Source organism: Rattus norvegicus, chromosome 4, assembly GCF_036323735.1.
Source record: "Rattus norvegicus strain BN/NHsdMcwi chromosome 4, GRCr8, whole genome shotgun sequence".
Classification (NCBI taxonomy): domain Eukaryota; kingdom Metazoa; phylum Chordata; class Mammalia; order Rodentia; family Muridae; genus Rattus; species Rattus norvegicus.
The window spans coordinates 145,284,253-145,307,369 of record NC_086022.1 but is presented as its reverse complement, the minus strand read 5'-3'; the positions used below and the strand labels follow the sequence as shown (position 1 = coordinate 145,307,369).

The following is a 23,117-nucleotide window of genomic DNA, read 5'->3' as shown; positions in this document are numbered from 1 at the left end:
GAACTTTTCAGCCTCCTAAGTGCTAGGGTTACACTTTGGATGAGTGTTGGGGTTACAGGCAGATAAACACAATGGTGTCCACCAGTTTGAGACATGAGTCCAAATCAGAGACAATAAGGAGGATTATACAACCAGAGAGAATTTCTGGAAGAGGAAGGAATGAGAAGTGAAATCCTGAAGGATGTTTACTAATAAACAAATCAAATAGAGACAGGTGGTAGCAAATAGAGTTGTCGAAGAAGGTATTCTAGGAAGAGAAACACATGAAAAGAAGAAATATAAAATATGACAACACTCTTATATACATTTTGAACTCTAAATAAATCTTATTTCCAAAAGATTCATATTGATTACTTGTGAACATTAAAAAACCCTTTGTTAATTTCTTCTAGATCTTTCTTAATCTTGTCAGAACATCTGCAGAGAAAGAATGTCATTCCAGGACAATCAACTGGAAGTTGCTAAATTAAGATCAAACTGTCCTTAACCTTGAATATTTTTTCTAAGAGATTTTAGAAGAAAGAGGTTCCCTAGGGAGTTGTGTAATTATATGATTGTACCCTTCCTAAGCGGCTATTTACAGATAAGGATTTTCCCACCATTCTTTAGAGTTAAATGTATGAATTAAAACAGTTCAGTGGTGTTTCTTTGGAGCAAGCCTGTGGAGAAATTATGAGCACAGCACACTGTATTATTGAACCCATGTAGTCCTTGCACAAAGCACGTTTAGCAGCCCCCAAATATTCTTATTGCATCTTTTCCCCTTTACCTTCTGGAATAAGCATGAACATAGCTGGTCAGAGTTGTAAGTTGTTTTTCTGCTATGGGACATTACGCTGGAAAGTATACAAAGATTCAAGGATAGAGGGAAATGAATACAGTCCCCTCAGCATCTGAACTGTCACAGGAGAGACTGTGCCTAAGCTTATCATAAAAGGAAGTAAGGAGAGTCACTTGCATTTACCTTCTCATTATTTGAGGCAAAATCACAGCAAATAGACATTAAATTGCAACACTCATCCCCCACAGTCAGAAGCCCATGTATCTATTCCTCTTTTAACTCTTTATTCTCATAATTATGTTAGCTAGGAGAAGGGTCGGTTCTTCTAGAAGTTGTGACTGTCTTAATGCTAGTATTTTTACATTCATTTATCTATTTTTTTACTATACTTAGGGGTCTAGTCAAACAAAAATGGAGAATATTTGACTTAGGTCTATTCAGAAAATGGCTAAGTATACTAAGTAAAGCAAAATAGTTCACTATAATGAAAGACTCCAAAGCAGAATACCTAAAACACAGAATTTCAAAATTGTCTCCAAAAAGGTGAAGTACATGAGGTCATAGACCCACTTATTAGCTTGCTTTTATCATACACAAAATATACCTGCATTATCCTCTATAAATGCAATGCAATTATGACTCATCAATCAAAAGTAATGCCAAGCATGGACTCCCCAATCAGAATATCTAGATTTGAATTCTTAATCTTTGATGCCTATATCTTAGGCAAATTCTAGACATCCCATTGGGTAGTGACAGTAAAGACCACCTACCTAATATAGTAACAACTTCAAATGCATGCAACAGTATTATAATATTAAAACATGAAAATTTTGTAACTATACTGTGACTTTTAGGTGTTAAGGGTAGATGTATTTTATTATCCTAAGGCTCTGTGTGAACAAGTTATTCATAACCACCCTTACCCCAATCTTACACTAAAGATGGCTCCTGCAAACTCTTGTTTCTCAATGTGTGATCAATGGTTCAAAAACATCTATGTTCTATTGAGAAATTAAAACTTAGTGGACCCAAACATCTGGGGATGGAGCCCAAGATTGTTTTAATAAGAATATAATATGCATTAGACATAGGCTAAAACTGGAGGACAATTACAAACTAAGAAACCAATATGAGAATCTCCTCAAGATGATCAAAAATCATACTGTGTATGCATATCCTATTACAGCAGAGGTAGTGGAACCTGATGGGCTGACATGCTTGCCAAGTGATTTTTCTCATATATTAATGTCTGAGAATTTCTGAGTGTAAGGGCCTTTGGGTGTGTGGGTGGGTAGGTGTGTGGTGTGTTCCTGAGTGTGTACATGTGCATGGATGTCAGAGTTCTATGACCCTTGGCTACTCTAATTCTCAGTTTTGAGATAGCATTTCTCACGGAATGTGAGAGGTCTCCAATTAGGCTGGCCTGGATAGGCAATGAGCTCCTTGAATCTGCAGCTCTCTTCTTCCCCAGTACCAGAGGTACAGATTGCACCACTGTTCCAGCTTTTATTGAGGGTACTGGAGACTTGGGGATCTAAACACTAAACCGGATCTATCCCTGTTCATGTGTGGCATTTTATCTCCCCAGCCCCATTTCTGACATTCCTAAGATATGATGGCCTGGTCTGCTTTCTTCCTTGACTAAGAGAATTTGTCACTGTGATTAGAAATACACTTTACATTATATCTATCTCTAGAACATCTATGCATTTCCAGACAAGGAACAATACCTTACTAAACTACCCTCCCTGCAAATTCTCAGCAGATTTCCAAGATGAATTACTTCAGTGAGGGAAACATTACACTCATAAAGAACAGCTTCAGAAGTTTAATGATTTGAATATTTTTGTCATTTACCCAGTTCTGGTCATTTGAAATAATGCATATTTAATTTTAATTGCTTGTCTCTCAGTCAGCATTTGCCATCTTCAGACAGAAAGAAAGAAACAAATACAATTAAATATTTACTTTCCAAATTTGGCAAATGTAAATAAGTATGAAATAATTTTAAATAATTAAAATTTCAAGTGAGTTTATGGGGAATGTTTGTAAATGTATCCTTCTGAGGCTATTAAAGATTAAACTGCACTAAGACTCTTGGGACAGTCAATATTAGTCTTAAATAAATGTAATTCTGTTGTAGAAATTAGAATAATATTTCTTCAAAAATAACCACAAACGAAAACATTCAAATTTCAGTGTGTGTGTGTGTGTGTGTGTGTGTATGTGTGGCCTCATAGTTTCATGTTCTACTTCCGCAAAGAAGACAAATGAATATTTCTAACAGGAAATAGTTATGAAAACATATGTAGATATTAAGATATTTTCCTGTGGCCTACTGTTTCCCTTGAGAATTATAAAAGAGTACAGGTTTCCACCCTTGAAATGAAGTATTGAATTTATTGTGCAGGGCTTTCAAGTGAAATATTTTTAAAACAGCTCCTTTTACCAATAAGGAAGTTACTAAGAGCTCCTGGGCTACCAGTACATTGACAAGTGCTTAACCACAGTGGAATTATGAGACACTTGTTTGAATTGTTATAAACAACTGTAGGCAATGGCAGATAGATACTAGCTGATGATACTTGATGTTCCTTTGTACAGAGGACTAGTGAACCCATGAATATACCTACTTCCCAGGCTCAAACTATGTTCACATGATCATTAATCCAATGCAAAAGTCCTAGGACTCAACTATACTATGAAATTAGGCATCCAATGCTTATGAGTATGTCTTGATCTCATTGGTAAGAGCCTGGCTGTATTCTTAGAACCAAAGCCTAGAAAAATTAGCCTAAAATCTTCCCAACTGCAGAGGGAGAATCAGAATTTGCTGGGCAGTACACCACCCTGTTGAGTGTACTCCAATGCCTGTGGACATTTTAAAGGAATGAAGTGGTATTATAAAACAGACCTTATGCATATCTGAAGAGAGTAATATTCATTAAGATTGGAATTCTTTTTGTCATCTACAAAAACTGTAATCAGACTAAATTATTAAGACAGTTGAAAACATGTAGAATGTATTTAATCCACTCAAGAGGAACAGATTTATTGGTCACAGAGACATAAGCTCAAAGCCCACCTCCACCAGATAACAAGTGAAAGTAACCACCTGTGAAGCTCATTCCCACAGGTACAGACTAAGACATAACATGCACCATTTTCATTATATTTCAGATAATTAAGTGACAAAATATAGTCACAGAATCAGTTAATAACATTTTACTTAGCAAGTACTCATGGAAGCAGTTGATATTAATATGAAAAAAACCATGTGAACCAGCAAATCCCTAAGGTTTGATTTCAGTCAAGAAGACCTTGCACCAGGCGATGATGTCTTTCCTCCATTCATTGAGTCTATTCCCTCCCTCCCTCCCTCCCTCCCTCCCTCCCTCCCTCCCTCCCTTCCTCCATCTCTCCCTCCCTCTCCCTCCCCCCTCTCTTTGTCTTCACCTCTATCTTTCTTTCATTCTCAGTCCATGGCTCTCTCCCAATTAAAAATAATGGAAGAGCTTGGTGTGGTAGTTGTCACCTGCTCTAGCACTTAGGAAACAGAGGAAGAATTGCTGCAAGTTCCAGCAGAGCCTGGGTTATGCACGGTGGGATAAATTTAGGGCTAGAGAGGTGTCTCATATTTGAACCAGGCTCGAACTTCTCGAGGTGCTCATTCCACATATACACATTGCTCACAGACTGCGATTGCTTCAGTCCCAGGTGGTCCAATGCCTTCTGAGCTCAACAGGTACTGCACTCACATGATACACAAACATTAGAATAAATAAAAACCAACCAACCAACTAACTAAATGTGTGTGTGCATGTGTGTGCATGTGCGTGTGCGTGTGTGTGTGTGTGTGTGTCCTCTAAGACAGTTCAATGGGGTCAATGGATAAAGTCATTTTGCAGCACCTCTGACAACCTGACTTTCATCCCCAGGACCAATATGGTAGAAGAAGAGAAAAGATTGCTGATAGTTTTACTCTGACTTTCACATACACACCATTACATGAGTGGTAACACAAATATATAGATGTCATATACCACATATGGTCATGCACATAAAATAAATAAATATACACAAATGTCTCTATTTTAAATAAACAAACAAATACATAAATACTGTGAACAAACTTGAAATAACAGTACTTTATTGTGTTACCTCTCCAGAAAACTAAATTTCAGGCTTAATCTATACCTTTCAAACCCACTCTAACTCTGTCATCATCAAGTGATGTCACTGTAGATGGATCAGTCAATGACTTATTCAACATGCTAAGTTACAAAAAGGTGATTGATCATAGGATTGATAGCGAGGGCTCGGGTTTATCAATAGATGATTCACACAAGACAAAATAAGTTCAGGGTGAAAAACTCATATCCAGAACAGTTTTCAAGTATTTCATTTATTTTTTTTTTTGATTTTAGAATGTTTGCATACAAATAATTAATTATTTGTTTGAGGAGACCCAAGTCTAAGCATGATACTTCTGTAACACGAATGCCTTATAGTGTGATTTTACGAAGTATTCTGAGTGTGCTAACACTCTGACTATAACTCCTCACATGTGGTCAGGTAGAATTTTCCACATCTGGTACTATATCAGTGCTCCAAGAGTTTAAGGTTTGGGACTGGGGAGATACCTCAGTGAGTAAAACACTTGGAGTACTAGCATGAAGTTCTGAATTCAGATGTTCGGACCCTGCCCAGCCCACCCAGACATTGCTATACACAGCTATAATCCTACCCTCTCCATGTTGTGATGGGAGGTGACCAGGAAATTCCCAGAAACTTGATGACCACTGAGTCTGGTATAGTTGGAACCAACTCAAGCAATGTACAAGGTAAACAGCTGCACTCAAGTTTGCTCTCTGATTTACCCACGTGCACAGTTTGTTAGCCCACAGTCATGTATTCACACATAAATGTATACACGTGAGCAATGTACACTCAGAAGCACACATAAATAACTAAAAAGTTTAATATTTTGAAACATTTTTAGATCTCGTATTTTTGAAGTGAATATGCTCAGCTTATATGCAATCTAAAAATGACAGAATAATGACATGAGAATCTAGAATTTTGCAATAGCTCTGCTTTACAAACTTACACATTGAGAATGCTTCCTTTCTGCAGAGGTGGTTTTTTGTCAAACTTTCCATGTGCTCTTGACGAGCAAGCATAGTTCAAAAAAACCCAAATAAATGTTTGCAGAAGCTCTGCAAAACGGAAAGAAAGAAGTCAGATGCCACAGGAGATAATTGTACTTAGGATGAGTAAGACCACACACTTGACCTCAGATAAATTAACTTTAAATAGAGTGGATGAGTCAGTGCCTGGAATGTAAAAATTCTAAAAGATCAAGGTTGAGTACCAAACGAACATGTAGGGATTTTAAAGAAGGAAGTGGAATAATGGTTACTTGATAGAGGATAGGATGAAAGAATAGATCTCTTTCAATCTTGGAAGAGGTTTCCTTTACCTCTTAATATTGAAGCTAAGGTCACATGAGGAATAGACATGAGACCAGTATCTTCTGTAACCTTATAGTAGTGGATAAAGGACAGACTTCTCACATGGTACAGTCAACAACAGTGACATGCTCTTGAGGTCATAGAGGAATGAATTGAAATGCCCTGGCACCATCTCTCTTACAGTGAGTCATGGTGCTTATCTTCATACCTCAGTGTCTTTATCTAAATCAAATAATGGCTTCTTCAACACAAGTGAATGAACATAATGATAGATAGTATGGTCAGCTAAAACAAAGAAAGCTCTTACGATGGTTAGGGAATGATGGCTGGAGGTTGTAGTTGGTGAGGGTAACTGTGATGACAGAAGTGGTACAGCCCCTACCCTGGCTTTTAGTGGGGAATAGTTAAAAAAAAAAACTCAATTCTTGCAGGGTAGAAAGGTAGGCTATCTGTCCAATGATTTTTTTACGACTGCAGAAGGAAACATTTCAGATGTATTCATTTATTTATTGAAAATACTGTGGTGGATGTAGTCATTTTAGAAATGCTTATTGTGTGTTTACTAACAGCCAATCCTTGTTGTCTTTCATACTTCATAGCAATAGTGTGTCACAGTGTCAAATAGCCTTACAGCCTTTTCGATATAAACTCAACCTTCATGAAGTTACAACAGCTAAGATTTTATTGTTAATATAAGGAAAAAATACATTCAAACTGTCGCATTGGCTCCTGCTTAATTACAAAAGAATAATGTTAAATATCGTGCTGTTGTCTATATTCTCATTCTGAGAACTGGGTATTTGTACCCAGGTTTTTTAGGTCAAGAAAAGTGACAATTGATTTTTCTTGATTCTGCTTTGCCTCTATACCTATATTCTCCTTTTACACAAGGAAATCTTTCAAAGTAAAGCACTTTTTGTGGCAGCAGTTGGGGTGATACTTAAAACCATGTTCCAGTGAAAGTGGCAATGGACCACTGTTCATAGACATGGCAAGAATGAGTATGGGATAATGCAATAAGTCTCCAAAATCATAACACTCACTATGGTGAAAATAAGGCTAATACTACCAATGACACATTCTATGTCATAGGCATAGAACTGACTGACATGAATGGTTATATGTAAGCCTTAATTTCTATAAGAATAGAACTACCATCATGATTTAATTCTAGGAATAGTGATTCCTAGATATTAAGTTGAGTGACCAGCTTACATGGTTAGCTAAAGGAGAAGATCAGCTAGATTTAACATCCACCCTCTTGTTAGATAGGGTCTCACTGTGGAGTCTGGGCGTCCTTAAACTTAGCATCTTCCTATCTCATGCCCCCAAGGCTTGGGCTTATAAACATGTTGCACTAGGTCAACTAACACCTAAACCTTTAACTCCAGGCTTTAGTGCTTCTCATTGAAATTAAATTTTGTGAAGCCATTCTTGCCTTATAATGTTAAACACATCCAAGAAAGAGTTGGGAGAGGCCTTGGGGAATGGCACGTGAGAGAATGCTGACAAATATTTATTTGATGAGACACAGTCCTTTTTGCACTTCTAAATCAGTTATCAAGAAGCAACAAGCAAAAGGTAGGCAGTAATAATATGCCCCATGAGGCTGGAGAAACAGCAGATTTGGCACTGAATCCTATCTCTTTCTGAAATAGTGATTTCCAGTTGTTTTGCAAGCTAGACAATATTCAAGTCACAAATAAACAAACAACATTTCATTTCTGTAGATCAACTTCTTTGAATTCTGTCATTCATCTACTCCCCTGTCTCACTATTTATGTATAAAATATGTTAAATCAAAAGTAAAAGTGTTGAATGAGAGGGAACCATTCTGTCTCAATATATAGTTGTTAATTTTTTTAATCTTAATTCTATTATGCCAACTCCATCCAACTTAATTATAATGAATAGAGAATTACACAATTACCCTCTGTTCTGTTCCTCAGATGTTGTATTTTGATAACATTCACTGCATTCTGCTATCTCCCTGAACACTAGAAATTGATGTGTTTTGATAGGAAATGTGTTATAATTATATTTGAAATATAGCCTACATAATGATGGCATTAAAATAAAATTATAGATGTATAGAAACAACATGGTCATGCATTTTGAGTACAATTCATGCTTAAACCAAAAACTGGTAGTTCGATGGCTGAATAAACATGATTTGAATTATCCCTAGAAGATGTTTTAAACTATCTGATATCTAAATCCAGTTTAAAACCAGTGAGCTAAAAAAACATTCTTGCAATTACGTTCTCATAGAAGGTAATTTGGGGACTGCAAAGGTGGCCCATCAGTTAAGAACACTGACTCCTCTTGCAGAGTACCTGAGTTCAGTCCATAGTACCCACATTGCAGCTTACGAACATCCTTAACTCCAGTTCTAGTGGATCTGGTGCCCTCTTCTGGACTCTCTGAGTACCAGGCACACATAGTGGTATCCCAACTCTCATATATATTAAATAAAAATAAGTAAATAAATAAATAATTAATAAATAAATAATTTTTAGATAGTTAAATGAGGGATTGCAGGTATAGCTCATGGTTAGAGTATATGCTTATCATGCAAAAAGATTTTGATTCTAGCTCTTGCATCAAAGCATAAATAAAGATTAATGTAATTAAAAAGTTATGCAAAGATATGAAATTCCCAGTGGAACTGCTCAAAGTAAGTATTTATGTAGATATTTTTCTGCATCTCATTTGCTTTCATGACTTCCTGGGTAACTTTCTTTCAACTTCAACATGTCTCAGAAGTGGCAATTTCTCAGCTGTCTTTGATGAGGTAAAAAATAATTATGATAAATGTTAGAGAACAAAAAAGTTACGAGTTAAAGTGGCACCCAAATACAATCACCCAAATACAATGTACTTATAATTACATTATCAGAGAATATGACAGTTTTGATTGTCAACCTGATGGGATCTAGATTTACAAGCCCACAGTCACACCAGTAATGATTACTGACACTCAGTCAGCCTCTGACCGTGTCTGTGAGGGTTTGTCTTGAAAGGTAATTGAGTTAGGAACCACGTCTAAGGGAGGGTGGCACCATTTCCCAAGATTGAGTCCTCAATCACACAAAATGAAGAAAGTTAATAGTACATGAGCATTTATTTCATCTTCACTGAAAATCCAACATGGACTGCTTCCTCAATCTCTTGCCATTATGACTTCTAGGACATAATGAACTTAAAGTTGAAAGAAGCCCTTCTCTAAGTTACATTGCCTATGTGACTTATCACAGTAGTGAGAAAAGCAGTTAATACAAGGAGAAAGACGGAAAACCAAATGCGTCTTCAAAAGATTTATACTGATAGCATCGTTGTTGTTGTTGTTGTTGTCCTGGGGATCATACAACAAACAACGTAAGTGCCCTAGAACAGAGATACATCCTCAGCCCTGAAGTGGCATGTTTTACCTCCAATTTATATAGGTATTTTATAATATAAATCCTTCAGAACTTCAGACGCACCTATCCGATTCTGTGCTCAATGTCCCTACATAGAGATCAAGAAACACCCCAACAGCCTACTCCACAATACATGTTCCAGGACAGCCACGGATGTTAACACAGAGAAACACTGTCTCGACAAAAACAATCAAACAGGCAAAAGGAAGCTACAACAACAAAAATTATGAAAGATAAAACAAAGAAAGAAGAAAGAGAAAGAAACCACCTCAATTATTCTATTTACAAAGCTCATTCCGAACCCCTCAGACATGCTTTATCAAATCCACTTTTTACATCTTAATAATAAACTCACTTTTTTAGATGCCTGAGTTTGAAACCTTCGGTTAACCTTTACCCAGTTCTTGCCTTCTTACCTCACATTTTACTCACCATGAAATCTTATCTCAAGACTCAAAAGGAATCTTTTTGAAACCGCTGCTGTTAATACCCTGGGTAAAATCACCAGCCTGACATCACATGACTCTCCTTCCGACCTGTTCTTATAGACCACTCTTTGCTCTTATCCTCAATGCCACAGACATAGTTAGCCTTTGAAAGAACTTAGGGCATCACACTCCTCAGTTAAACATCCCATCCTTGCCTGCCCATGTTTAAAGGAAAAACAAAAGATCTACGACAATGTTCAAGACCTTTTATCAACTTCTCCTTACAGCCTTGAGCCCAGTTTTGATGATGTTTTTTCCTCAGCATGTCCTCTTCAAACATGTCAGTGCCAGGTTTCAGCCTTAACAGGCCTTGTGACGTTGGTCATTCCATCTCATGGGCATGAGTGTTCCCCTGAAAGTTATCTGCATGCTCAAGTATGACTTTAAGTCCTTACTCAAATACCACCTTTCAGTCCTGCCCTGAGTATCATAATATCATACATATAATGAAAGCCCACCTTTCTATCCTGTCTCCATTACCGATTAAAGAATATTTAGCTTGCTCCACACCATTTTTGCATACTGTTGCATTCATAATACGCAATAGCATTGATTTACATCACTTGTTTCTTTGAGTACCAATGTATAAAAGGGATGGAGAAAACCAGGGAGGGAGGGAGGGAGGGAGAGAGAGAGAGAGAGAGAGAGAGAGAGAGAGAGAGAGAGAGAGAGAGAGAAAGTGAGCTTAAGCTTTTTCAATTGAATGTACAAGTTGTTAAAGATATACACATAGAACAGGCTTAATAAATATTTCTGAGTAAAACTATAGGTCATGGAAGCAGAAGGAAACCTAAAAGCATTTAAAAAAGATGGCAGTGGTTCTGCATCTAGACAAGTATTGAAATGGAATTTTAACTGAAAGGTGAATGCTGTCCAGTATTAATTGTCCTGTAATCCTAAAAGAGCCTAATTAATTGGGGAAAGGTATACATGTCTGAATTTTAGCACTTGGGAGGCAGCGGTAGGAGGAGAGCTGAAACTTTGAGGGCAGACTCATGTGCATAATGAGTTTAAACTCATCTAACACAGCATGTGAAATCCTGTCTTCAAAATGAAACAATGGAATACAAGAAAAAAAATTTAAACTCCAAAAATTCATTTTAATCAAAGTTCCAAATTGTTTTATTGAATTAAATTACTGAAGTCTCAATCTCTCACTTCCAGTCTGTCTTCTGTCTGTGTGTGTATATATGTATGTATATATGTATGTATGTCTGTATGTATGTATGTATGTATGTATGTGTGTTTTATGTCTGTATGTTTGTATCTAGATACATATTTATGTGTGTATCCATTCATAAATGTACAAATGTATAAATGATGTTATAGAGAGGCATTCTAGAAAAAAAAGAGAAGGGTGCACCACATTATAATTATTATAGCTATTCTCCAGAAAATTTAACACTTATGATTATTTTGCATTAGTAATACTTAATAACAGGAGAAAAATAATGAAATTTGTTGAACACACAGGGTACCTTAATGTGAGCAATAAACCATTTACACATAATCCTCCAAATTATTCTAACAGATAGGTAAAATTTTAAAATTATTTATTTATTATTATATGTATAATGTGTGCACACATGCCTGTGCATACATGTCACGGCACTTATGCAGAGGTCAGAGAAGAACTTGTTGGAAATGGTTCTCCACTTCAACAGTGTGAGCTCCATGGACCTCTCAGAATCTCATCAGAATTGAAAACAAGTTCCTATACCTGCTAAGTCATCTTGTGGGCCCAGTAATGTTTTCATTACGCCAATTTGAAAGATACAGTCACTGAAGATAAGAGTCATTCCCATTCAAGCACATCAGAAGGGGGAAAAAAGGTGACACATAATAAATTTAAACTAAGCTAATTCAAGATCTAATTCTTGAACTTGGCTATCCACTCCTGCATGAAAACTGAGAGGCCAGAAGGACTTTCTAATGAGAATCTTCCCTATGATGTCTGCCTGAATTGCTGCCCTTGCATAAGTCCCGCTTAAAACACAGTGAACATGCTTGACCATTTGAACAAATAGAAATAGCATCCCCTAAGCAGTAATGCTGCCAGACCAAGCTTTCCTTTGGGGCTTAGCTGATACCTTTCCTCAGCACCCAGAGCAAGCAGCGGCAGCTGTGCCAAGAAGAAAGCACAACACTCAGAGATGGAGAATTCTGCAAATGACCAATTATAAAACTATTAAGCTGCAGCACTTTCTGAGCAAGAGGCAAAATAATCCATTAAAGTGGAAATTCCTATCCTTCCCTCAAAGGCCCACAAAAACATTAGTGTTGCATTTATTAGGATGTACTTCGTGTGCTCCATCAACCCGACTTTCTGCAATTGTGTTCATATTGTTCCCTCACTTTGTGCATATATCTGAACGATGGATTTCTGCACTTGGGTTCTTGAGAAAGTAGAGTGGATGAAATAAAGTTTAGGATGAGCAGTCACCATCCGTAATGACAGGCACTGAATTTGAACAAGAGGAAACATATTTTCTCATTTATTTAATAAAAGACATTTACTGTGTATTTATGTCCACTTGCCTAGCTACTGGCTGATAATGAAGAAGAGTTATCTTTCCCTAGGTGATAAGAGTTTGTCTGTTAAATTCACAGCTGTTTACATAATTAATCTTGCTCCACATTTGGATTAAGTATTTCTAAAAAGAGATATGGGTAAACAATTGACAACTGTGATATCCTAAAGTCATCCTGATTTCAAGGTAAGAAACTACATAATTATTTTTAAGCATTGTTGCATTTGCATAGCGCTTAAACACTATGAAAAGTGTTTAGTTGCCTAGATGTTATCAGAGAAAAAAAAAGATTGTCTGAACACACTTTGCCTGTCAGCCAGGTAGGTGACTTTAGGCTGCAATGATCTCTTTTTATAATGCATAGTATAACAAAGTGGACATGCAGAAATACTGTGGCAACAAAATGAAATAACATTCTGGACAGTACACGGCACAGTTAGAGTTAAAATTACTATCATCATTATCAATGTTGAAAGTATATTAGAATTTCCTATAAAATGTAATACATAACCCATGTCACTAGAAAGTCACATACATTATTTTCGAAGTTACGATCTATTAACTTGGCTGAGGGAACATTTAATACTTAAACATAGTGGGAAAGAAGTTAATTGTTAAATGTGTAAATCTCATACTATTAAAAATCTTGTCATGATACTTCTCTTAGATAAATATTTTCTTTCAAATTGGTCTCTCTCTCTCTCTCTCTCTCTCTCTCTCTCTCTCTCTGTGTGTGTGTGTGTGTGTGTGTTTGTGTGTGTCTGTGTCTGTGTTTTTGACACATCAACATCTATTTAATTATGTCAACTCACAAGATGTCCATTAATTAATTAGTCTGACATTACATTGCATAATTGTTTTCCTGCTAAGTACTGATCATGCATTTTAGTTGCTGGGAACATGAGTTTGCAACTATTCTTAATTACCTATTTAAAGTCAAAGGAGATGAGGAGTGGAGTTGGGCTCCTTGCTTACTGTACAGGGATCCAGGAGTTTAATATACTGTGTACTCCATTATGGAATGAAAATGCTTCTGTGCCCTGGGGATATCAACAAAAGATTTGCTTTAATGAAAGGAACTGAGTGTGGCTCCAGTGCTCCTAGATAGGAGGCCTGGAGGCTACAGTTTGCATCCAAAGTACCTGCCTTCTCTCTCAACTGCACACAGACAGGAAAGAGGCAATTGCAAATGTTAAAAGCAACTGCAAGCCCCAATCATGCTGGAAAGCGTGAGGAAGATGTAATGGTTTCGAGCAACAAAAACATGGGTGTGAAGAAAACACCAAGTATTATTTTTAGTTTAATGAACGCCAGTCACTACAGGAGGAAATCAGTTGTCTTCTACTACAGTTAGCAAAAATCAAACTTGATTCAAGGATAATCTGGTTTTTTATTACCTTTAAAATGCATTTATGTGTGTGCATTTGCATGTGCATGTGCCTGGGCCTTTGCATGTGTGCGTGTGCATGCCTGCGCATGCGTGTGCGTGTGCGTGTGCGCGCGCTCGTGGGTGCGTGCGTGCGTGCGTGCGTGCGTGTGTGTGTGTGTGTGTGTGTGTGTGTGTGTGTGTGTGATATGGGTGTATGTATCACAGTGCCTGCATGGAAGGCAGAGAATAACTTTATGAAGGTTGTTCTTTCCTTCCACTTTTACATGTATTTATGGATCAAACTCAGGTCACCAGACTTGCGGGGAAGGGCTGTACCAACTGAACCTTCTTGCTAGCCTATTTTTAATAAAGGCATTTTCTAGAAATTCGGGGCTCAAGGTCAGCAAAGCTCAGACTGTTTGTGTTTTCTCCTCAGCCCCACTTTCTTCTCTCAGATTAGTTATCAAGTTTCTGTGTTGACACTCCAACTCCCCAGAACCGAACTTCTAAGGGGGAAAGATGATGTTCCCATTATTTATGACAGAAAAGTTGTAGGGAGAATTCGGGTATGTGTAGACCCAGATGCCCAATACTAAGCTATTCATTTACTAAACTTGACCTGAGCCATGTGACCTAACCCTAAATTAAGGAACATAAGAAGGGTGTCATTATTTGACACCTTCCTAAGCAAAGAATCCTAGGTTACTGTATGGCAACATGGGGCAGGGCACTGGACAAAGATTTAACTCTCATTATAATACCAAGTGTTTCTGGTGCCCATGTCTTGCCATTTTGCTAAGCTTACCTAAAAGGTCTTTTTCCCTAGCAAGAGCTTTGATACATACAACTTTATAGCAAGTGAATCTAAAGATGAAGCAAACAGTAGAAGTAAGGGATGCTCTGGATGTGCTAAATGAACGAGACTAATAATGATGAAGTTGTGAAAAATATCACTGAAAAGTTTTCCTAAGACCTTAAGAGTTCAAAGTGGAAATATACAAAATTGATATCATGGAGTTTTTATAAAAGCAAGCTGAAAAAACAATGAGTCATTTCCTAAGAGTACAATAAATCTACATATGCGTGTTTGTTGTCTGTGCATGTGGACACGTTCGTATGTATTCATGTTCGTATGTATGTATGTATGTATGTATGTGTATATGCAAACAGTATATGTGTGTAGAGACCAGAGATAATATTGCTGGTTTTCTTCATTGATTTTCCTACCTGATTTTTTGAATCAGTGTCTCTCACTGGAATTGGAATTCACTGAGACACAACATTATGACTGGCTTGTGTTTGGTGGACCCAGACTCAAGCCTTCAGATTTGTTCAGTAATCAATTTACCCACTGAGCTATCTTCACAGTCCCTAGAAACTACATTTTAAAGATAAAATCCAGATGAAGAAAGTGGGGCCCATACAAAGAAAATGACTTCTTTAGGGTAGCCTAGATTGTTTTAGATATATCCTGTATGTATGTTGAGGCAGTTCACATTTAAGTTCTTAAACTCCAAATGGTTTGTGAAATTAATAAAAATGTCATATTTGTTTCAATTATTTGTAAGAAGAAAATGCTCATAGACATCCTAATTAAATGAATTTTATATACATAAAAGATACATGAAATTATCCTCAAATATAGCATGTCGATGTCTTCATCCCTTTCCTTTCTGCTCTTTTAAAAATGCCCCTTTAAAAATTTCCCACTCACCATCTGTTAGGTAAATTTTCTAAAACACAGTGAATGTGGAGGCAGAGATTGTTTTAGAGATGATTCCAAATGGCAGTGGTACCTATATTTATGAAATTTAAAAAAGAGTAGGGTAGAGTTGCTTAAAAAAAGAAGCCCCCCCATAGTAATATCGCATCACCCTGTGAGCTGATCTTCATGAGACACACACACACACACACACACACACACACACACACACACACACACACACACACAGGCAGAGAGAGAGAGAGAGAGAGAGAGAGAGAGAGAGAGAGCGCTCTTCTGACCGCACAGCCTAGCTCATGCCACTGCATGCATAATAGTATTCTGATAGAGTCAGGATGTAGCAAAAGTAATTTTTACTCTCTGAGTGTTTGCTCCAAGTCAGTAAGACATCAGCAATGATCTTGTTTCTCAACACTGTAATGTTTCCCACTCGTGGCTATAAAATACTGTTCAGGAGAGATTTGTCCTTTGGTCACCATGTTATGTAACCTCCTCACTTTAAGCCATCCCCATCCTGTGATTAGTTTCAAAAAATATGTTACTCTTCGTCAGTAATAATTTATGTTTAATCTTTCTGAGCATTAAGAGAGTTTTATTCTGCCCAGGCTCAGAAGCAAATCTCCAGAAATTCCTCCCCAATGCTTCTTTGAGGCTAAAAATGCATCACAGGGCAGTTGCTGTGATTTAATTCTACTTGGCAGAGCCCTGGCCACAAGCTAATTTCATTAGCCTCAAATTCCTGGATTTGAAAGTCCCACTAGATCTGATTCTTGTTCTCAGACATGTCATTTACTAACATATTCAGGGAAGATACTGAAGAGAAAAAAGGAGGGGAAGAGGGAGGGAGTCAGACCGAGAGACAGAGAGAGAGGCAGAGTCTGACCTGACTTTTCTATCCTATCTTTGGCCTTGCACAACGGTGAGCAGAGGAGAATTCCAAGTGAAATGCTGCATTTACATCTGAGTAGTCATCCTTATCCAGCTCTTCATTTTCCAGTGTTTCCACCCTGCTCTGCTGGAAGCAGCATTTGTTGCACCTCTATCTCATTACTGCCTCCTGGCCCCCCAGCACTCAGCATCCCCTCATTTAGTCAGTATCTCCTCCCCCAGACTACAGGCTCATCTCACTATAAATTTATATCTCAAGTTATCAGTTTGGCATGGTCCCCACACAGCCAGTCATGAGAACCAAAGCAAAGAAAAGCCCAAATCACTGCGGAGCTCAGAATTCAATCATTTAGAGGAGTTTATTTTACATAGAACAACTGTAATTGAACAGAAATTTAGGGTCCCAGAGGAGATTCACCTATTCTCCTTTTCTCCTTCCTCTGTGTGAAGGTGTCTATCATTATTCCACCTTTATCCAGTTTAATCATTTTGCAGGATGACAGACCCTGGAAACCTCCTAGAACATGTAGGGTAAGGGCCTCTCAAACCACATGCAAAAAGCCATCAAAGGATATAATATAGAGGAAGAGAATAACTGAGATATATGTTCATATCAATGTGTGCACGCACACACACACATACACACACACACACACACACACACACACACACACTCACACACGTCAACATGGGCAATGGCTAAACTAGGATGCAGACTAACTGCTATGGCTGGCTTGCAGCACAAGCCACAAGTTGGAGCATCTCTCCCAATCCCAGTCTCTTCTCTGTAACTGCAGGTGAGAATCGGGGCCTCTTTTGCCTCAGCTGTACAATCCAACATGAATAGCTGCAATTTGCAAATTAGAGGAAAATGACAGTGTTTTCTCTGAATGGTTTTAGTCCCAACCCACACTGCTCATGCTGGCATTAGTTTCCATCCCTCCCCAGCTCAGGGAATGAGGGCAAGGAAGTAGAAGACCAGACATTTATTTCTTTGGAAGTTGCCTCAGTTTTAAATGCTAAAGAGGAGAAATCAGCTCCCCTGGAGCCCTTTGCACACTGTCCCTAGCTTCATCTGCAATAATTTTCCTAACTTGAATATTTTACTCTTTTTCTCAGAGCCATAAGCTCAACTGGGGTAATGTTCATGCTCCCATTCAGGAGAAACCCAGGCAGAGAAATAATATTAAAATGATCAACACAGAATGAGCAGTCTACCCCTCAAGCCTTGTGAGAAAATCCCCAACACACACACACACACACACACACACACACACACACACACACACACACACACACCCCTCAGCTTTTGTATCAACTCATATCTTGATTCTTTCTTCTGCTACAGTTCCCCCACCCCAAGCTGCCAAACTTCGAGCTCAGAGAGGAACAAAAATCTCTTTAATTTTGATAGCAAAAGTCGAGGCTGTTCAAGATTCAAGCAAGGTAGAGTGAAGTCTGCCCTCAAATCACTTTAGGAGACTGCAAGCAGCCAGAAGTCTCCAGACAGGCACATCCAGGAGTCACTGGTATGCTCCATTTATCAGAAGGGACTCTCTAGCTTCAGGTGAGCACTTCTGCTACTTGAGCACAAAGTTCCCTCTCCTAGAGATCATGCAGGTCCTCTGCTGACCTGGCCATCATCAGCAGTTCCCTCATAAAACTCCTAACCTTAGGGATAGCATGTGAACAAGCGTCACTTCTTAGACTTCGGCAGCCAACCCTGCAGGGACCATCTTGCACAATTAAGGGAAGGGGTTGGCAGGATCTGGCTACCATCAAACAGGGAGCAAGCCCTAGGATAGGAAAGTCACACCCAAACTGACTCAAGGCAAGAACTTGAGTATAAGGAAAGGAAACAGAGGTTGAGAAAGGCTTGTGAGGAGGGGAAACTGAATGAGGAAACGAAAGAAAAAGAAGCATAAGGACACCTTATCACAGAGTCCACTGAACTCAATTTCTAATCCTCAAAACTATCCATTTCGACCCAGTGCAGCAAGGAAGCATGGAAACAGAGGCTGCAGGGACCAAAGGCAGAGCACTGCGGTTGGACCTACTGCTCATCAGCCCTAGGTCCGCCTTCCTCCTGTTTTTGAACCCAGGGCATGAGACCTGCATAACCCTCTTTAGCACACCCACTGTTCCTGGGCAAAGCAGGTTCAGTTTCCCAGCTCGGAGGCTGGGATTCTGGGTGTGGGGCTGCATGAGTGAGGGAGGGGGACTAGTGCGCAGGGAGCAGTCTGTGAAAGCGATTTTATTTCGCAGTTAGCATGAGCTCATCCCCAGCTGAGGTCTGAAGTGGCAGCGGAAAGCTAGCTGATCGCCCAGCTCCTGCCACTGGCCGGACTGCAAATGCAATTTAGGCGGTGCACAAAATTGCCAGGAGGAAACCAACTCAGGGGGATCACGTCAGCAGGCGGGGTCTCCCCAGTGGGGCGGGTACCCCATGCCTCTGATGGAGACCCGCTACAGGTCGGAAATTCAACCCCAAAGACACGGGCAATTATCATCCACATGCGGGTAAACGGGTAAACCCCAACCCTCATTCGAAGAAGGGGCTTCTTGAGGTCTTCGAGAATATTTCCATGAAGTCGAGGTTTCCTAAATGGCTTAGGCATGGGAAGCTGGGGAGTTGAGCAATGCCATTTTCAAAGCATCTTCTAATTTTTCATATTCCTGGTGCCTAACCTGCTCCCCTAGGAGCCCAGGCACTTTTTCAAGCCTGTTTCCGAACCATATTTCACTCTAATGCAAACCATTTAAATCATCGCCTTGTTTTTCCGAAGATTGCTTCTTGTAAATGGGACCACAAATCCGGGGAGTCATGCCGTATGGAGTGGAGCGTGGACAGGGGAAAACATAAAAGAGGAGTAAACTAAGCAAGGAAGATACCTCCTTGGGTGGGGTGGGAGGGATTCAGCAGGATATCCAGGGTAGAAATGTCGGAGTGCTGGCCTGACCCCTGCAACCCAAGAAGTCCAAAACAGCTTTTAAGGTTAGAGCGCAGGGAGCCACAGAATGCTCCTCCCCAAAGGGAGCGCCCCCCTACCTGAAAAAGCCTCAAGATGTTGGCTACCATGATGGAGACGGAGCTCCCCGAAGCCCCAATCACTCCAACTACTTTCTCTGGCTTGACGAAAACCGGGGGCTCTCCGTTGGTGCAACGCACGTCGGAGGTGTCCTTCTGGATAAGCGCCTGGACGAAAGTGAGCGACTGTTCGAGCGCATAAGTGTCCCTGGAACAAGTGTCCAGGATCCGCGCGCCTAACGTTACATTGGGCAGCAGGTTGGGATCGCTGTTGATCTGGTCCAGGGCATAAAGCATAGCTTCCAGCCTGTGGATCCCATTCTCCCTCTTGATGTCGCCGCAGGGCACTCCGCTGGGACCCTTGGCGTGCACTGGGAACAACCCCCCAAGGGTGACGTCCCCCTCGATCCGGATCGAGTGCGGGGCGTACATCTCCTGGCCGCGCGCCGCCGCCGCCAGCACGCACAGGAGCACCTCCAGCACGCAGCAGGGGAACTTCATCAAAGTCAGGACGCGGAGCAGCTTCCCCAGCTGGACCATGCCGCTCCGGATGCTGCTGCGGTAGCGGCGGCGGCGGCGCTGGAGGGTATGCTGGTGGGCTCTCCCAGGTCCGGGCTTCTGGAGGTGAGCTCCTTTGGGGGAAGCCCAGGGACTTCTGTAGGCACAGAGGGTGGAGGAGACCGAGGAGGTGCAGCAGGAGAGGGTGGGGGTGTCCCAGGGCGTCAGCCAGTCTTTGGCACCTGGCACTGTGGCTCCGCTGGCCGGCGCACCAGCTTGCGCTCCCCGTTCCCTGGCTTGCCTCTTGCGCTCTCCAACAGCCAAGCACTGGGGAGAGGGCAGGGATTGCTATCGCTTTAAATGGTCGTTGGGCTCCCTCTCCTCCTCCTCCTCCTCCCACTCCCTCTCTCCCTCCCTTGCTTGCTATCCATCTCTCCCCACCCTTCCCAGCAGCCCGCCCTCCCCACCGGTTTGCATCATCACGCAGGGAGGGGCTGCGTGCTGAGGTAAGGGGGGCGGGTGGAGGAATGGGTGGGTGGCCCGGGAGCCCGGAGGTTGCCTCTTCAGGGGAGTTTCGTAGTCCCCAGGGAATCTATGGATTTCAGGGCTAAGCTCTCTTCCCCAACTCTGGGACTGAAACCTCAGGTCCACCAACACCCACGCCCATGTTCTAGCAACTGCAGACATCCACTTGGGATGAGCCGGGATGTTAGTGCTGACTGATCGGGAACCCCTGAGTCTGATCCTTGACTGTGGGTGCTAGCAGAAAGATAGGGAGTCCAGAAGTGGAGCAGCCGTGAAAGGGGGCGGGAGGAGAGGGGATTTCAGTTTCTAAAGCTAGCCCTCTTGTGCTAGCTATGCTCAGAAAAATACAGGACATTCTGGAACCCCCGACTCTTGACTAAAGTCCTTAACCAGCGGTTTCTCTTGTATTAGGCACCCTCTGTCTTGGAGGGAAGCTGAAGCCAAGAGGAAATATAAGGTGGCACCCCACTGTCCATCTTCCTAAGGACCAAGTCTAGTCAAACTAACCACATTCTTCAGCAGGTCTTCAGAAGAAACCTCAGATTTAGTCAGTGCCTTTTCTTTCTTTTGCAGCAAGAGAAGAAACTAAGAACTCCAGCACTTTCCTCCATAGCTTTGACAGGTGTATGGCTCCCTCCTACCTATTTTCAGAGATACTCCTGAGTTGGTGACAGTTTTTCTTTGCAGTCAAGAAACAGCAGGAACGGGGTGAGGGCATTAGGAAGAAAAAGTAGCTGGAGAGGTTTCTTCAAAGATGAGGATTGTATTTTTTTTTCTTTTACTGCCATGGGATTTGGTGAACAAAGGCAGAATGCTCAGGAAGTTCCACTGCAGAAGGGAAAGTGTCCCCGCTGAAACTTAGCTCATTAATGCAACAAGTATCCTTAGCCTTGATACAGGGAAGTTTAAATTTTCTCTGGGACCTTCACTCAACTTTTTGTGATGTTTTTCTGTTCCAATGTATAAAAAGCTATATTGTACTGATGTGAGAGTGGTGGAGAGAAAGTCAAAAACAAGAATATGCTTCCTGGTGTTGATGGGAAAACTATTACTGGATATAATATATAGTTCTGTCATATTACCTCCACCACCAACTACCTGTGTGTCCTTGGCATTTTGGTGCCCTGCCTGAGTTTTAGTTTTCCATCTGGAAAACGATGAGACTGAGTTGCATGTCTTCCAAGTTGTCTTTTAACTATAATCCTTTGTTAAAATAGGCCATGTCCCTTTGGCTATGGTGCTCTTTTTAGATCAATATTTTCTGTTGCTTTGTGCATAGGGAACCAGGAAAGGAATTCTTCAGAACCCATCAGCACACTATCCTGGCACTGGGGATTTTATGTGTTAGGTCAGGCGCCTCTGCTGAGCATCTGCTCTTCTTCCACAAACCAATAGTCTTTCTTTTGGGCCATATTCCTCTTTATTTCAATGCTTGTGGTTTGAGAACTGAGCCCTCTTCCTATAATGTAGGTGCACCCATTAGTTCCTTCTTTCTTTAGTGCCATGGTCAAAAGAGAATAAATTTTCACCAGAGTCCTGGAGAACCTATCCTTGTCCTTGGTGGGGAAGCCAGGAGAGAGACCTGAGACTGGGGCTGGGGGAAGGGCAATCACTGAAGCTGGTCACATATCTATAGAGTCTAAAGCAGGAAAAAAAAGCCCTCTGCTCAACCCCTTCATATCTTTCCTTTGGCAAGATATTTTACTGTCGTCTTCTACAAAACTGTATTGTGATTCGTATGCAAATTATATACAGTATGCATATCAGTCACCCATAGTCTTGATACCTTACACCAATGTACCTGCAGCATAATTTGTACCATGGTGGCGCCTGCAGTTTGCTGCCAGTCTGAAAAATTGAGGATGTGTCCTGTATTTGAATCCAAGACTGAGGTAGAGAGCAATGAAGACGGGGATGAAGAAGGGGTGTGGTAGAGTAGAGAGAGGGATGATGATGTGGATGGGGGGGGGGAGGAAGGGAGAAAGGAAAGAGGGATAGACAGAGAAATCGATAGTGAAAAACCCATAAAGAGACAGATAGAAAGGCATCTCATTAAAGTACTTGAGTCCCTCTACCCCCATCCTCAGATACAGGCATATGTGAAGGAATGCTTCTAGGATTTTCCATTTCCGTGGTGTCTTTCTACTGTTTAAAGTCAAGGCAATCTGTTCTAGCTCTCTTATTGTAATTCACTGCATCAGAATGCTCAGTGAAATAGATGGAATAGGGATTCTGACAACACAGAGTTGTCAAAACAAAAAGAAGAACAAAGCAAATGAAACAACTGTAAGGAAATACAGCAGGACATGAGGACAAGGACCCCGGATTTTAAATAAAAGTAGTTTGGGCCATCTTTAGTGGATATGGAATCCTTCTTTTATTTTGAA

General features: G+C 40.5%; 1 protein-coding gene across 5 annotated transcripts in view; it reads right to left on the bottom strand.

The window, feature by feature from the left end:
- Positions 1 to 20,656, bottom strand: part of Grm7 (glutamate metabotropic receptor 7) — an 882,386-nt gene extending 861,730 nt beyond the window's left edge. For 2 of the 5 annotated variants that reach the window (XM_039108424.2, XM_039108422.2), the window contains exon 1: positions 19,729 to 20,616. In XM_039108424.2, coding sequence (XP_038964352.1) covers positions 19,729 to 20,247 — 519 coding nt within the window. In that variant the 5' untranslated portion in view covers positions 20,248 to 20,616. 5 annotated transcript variants of the gene reach the window in all.
- Positions 20,657 to 23,117: the final 2,461 nt, after the last annotated feature.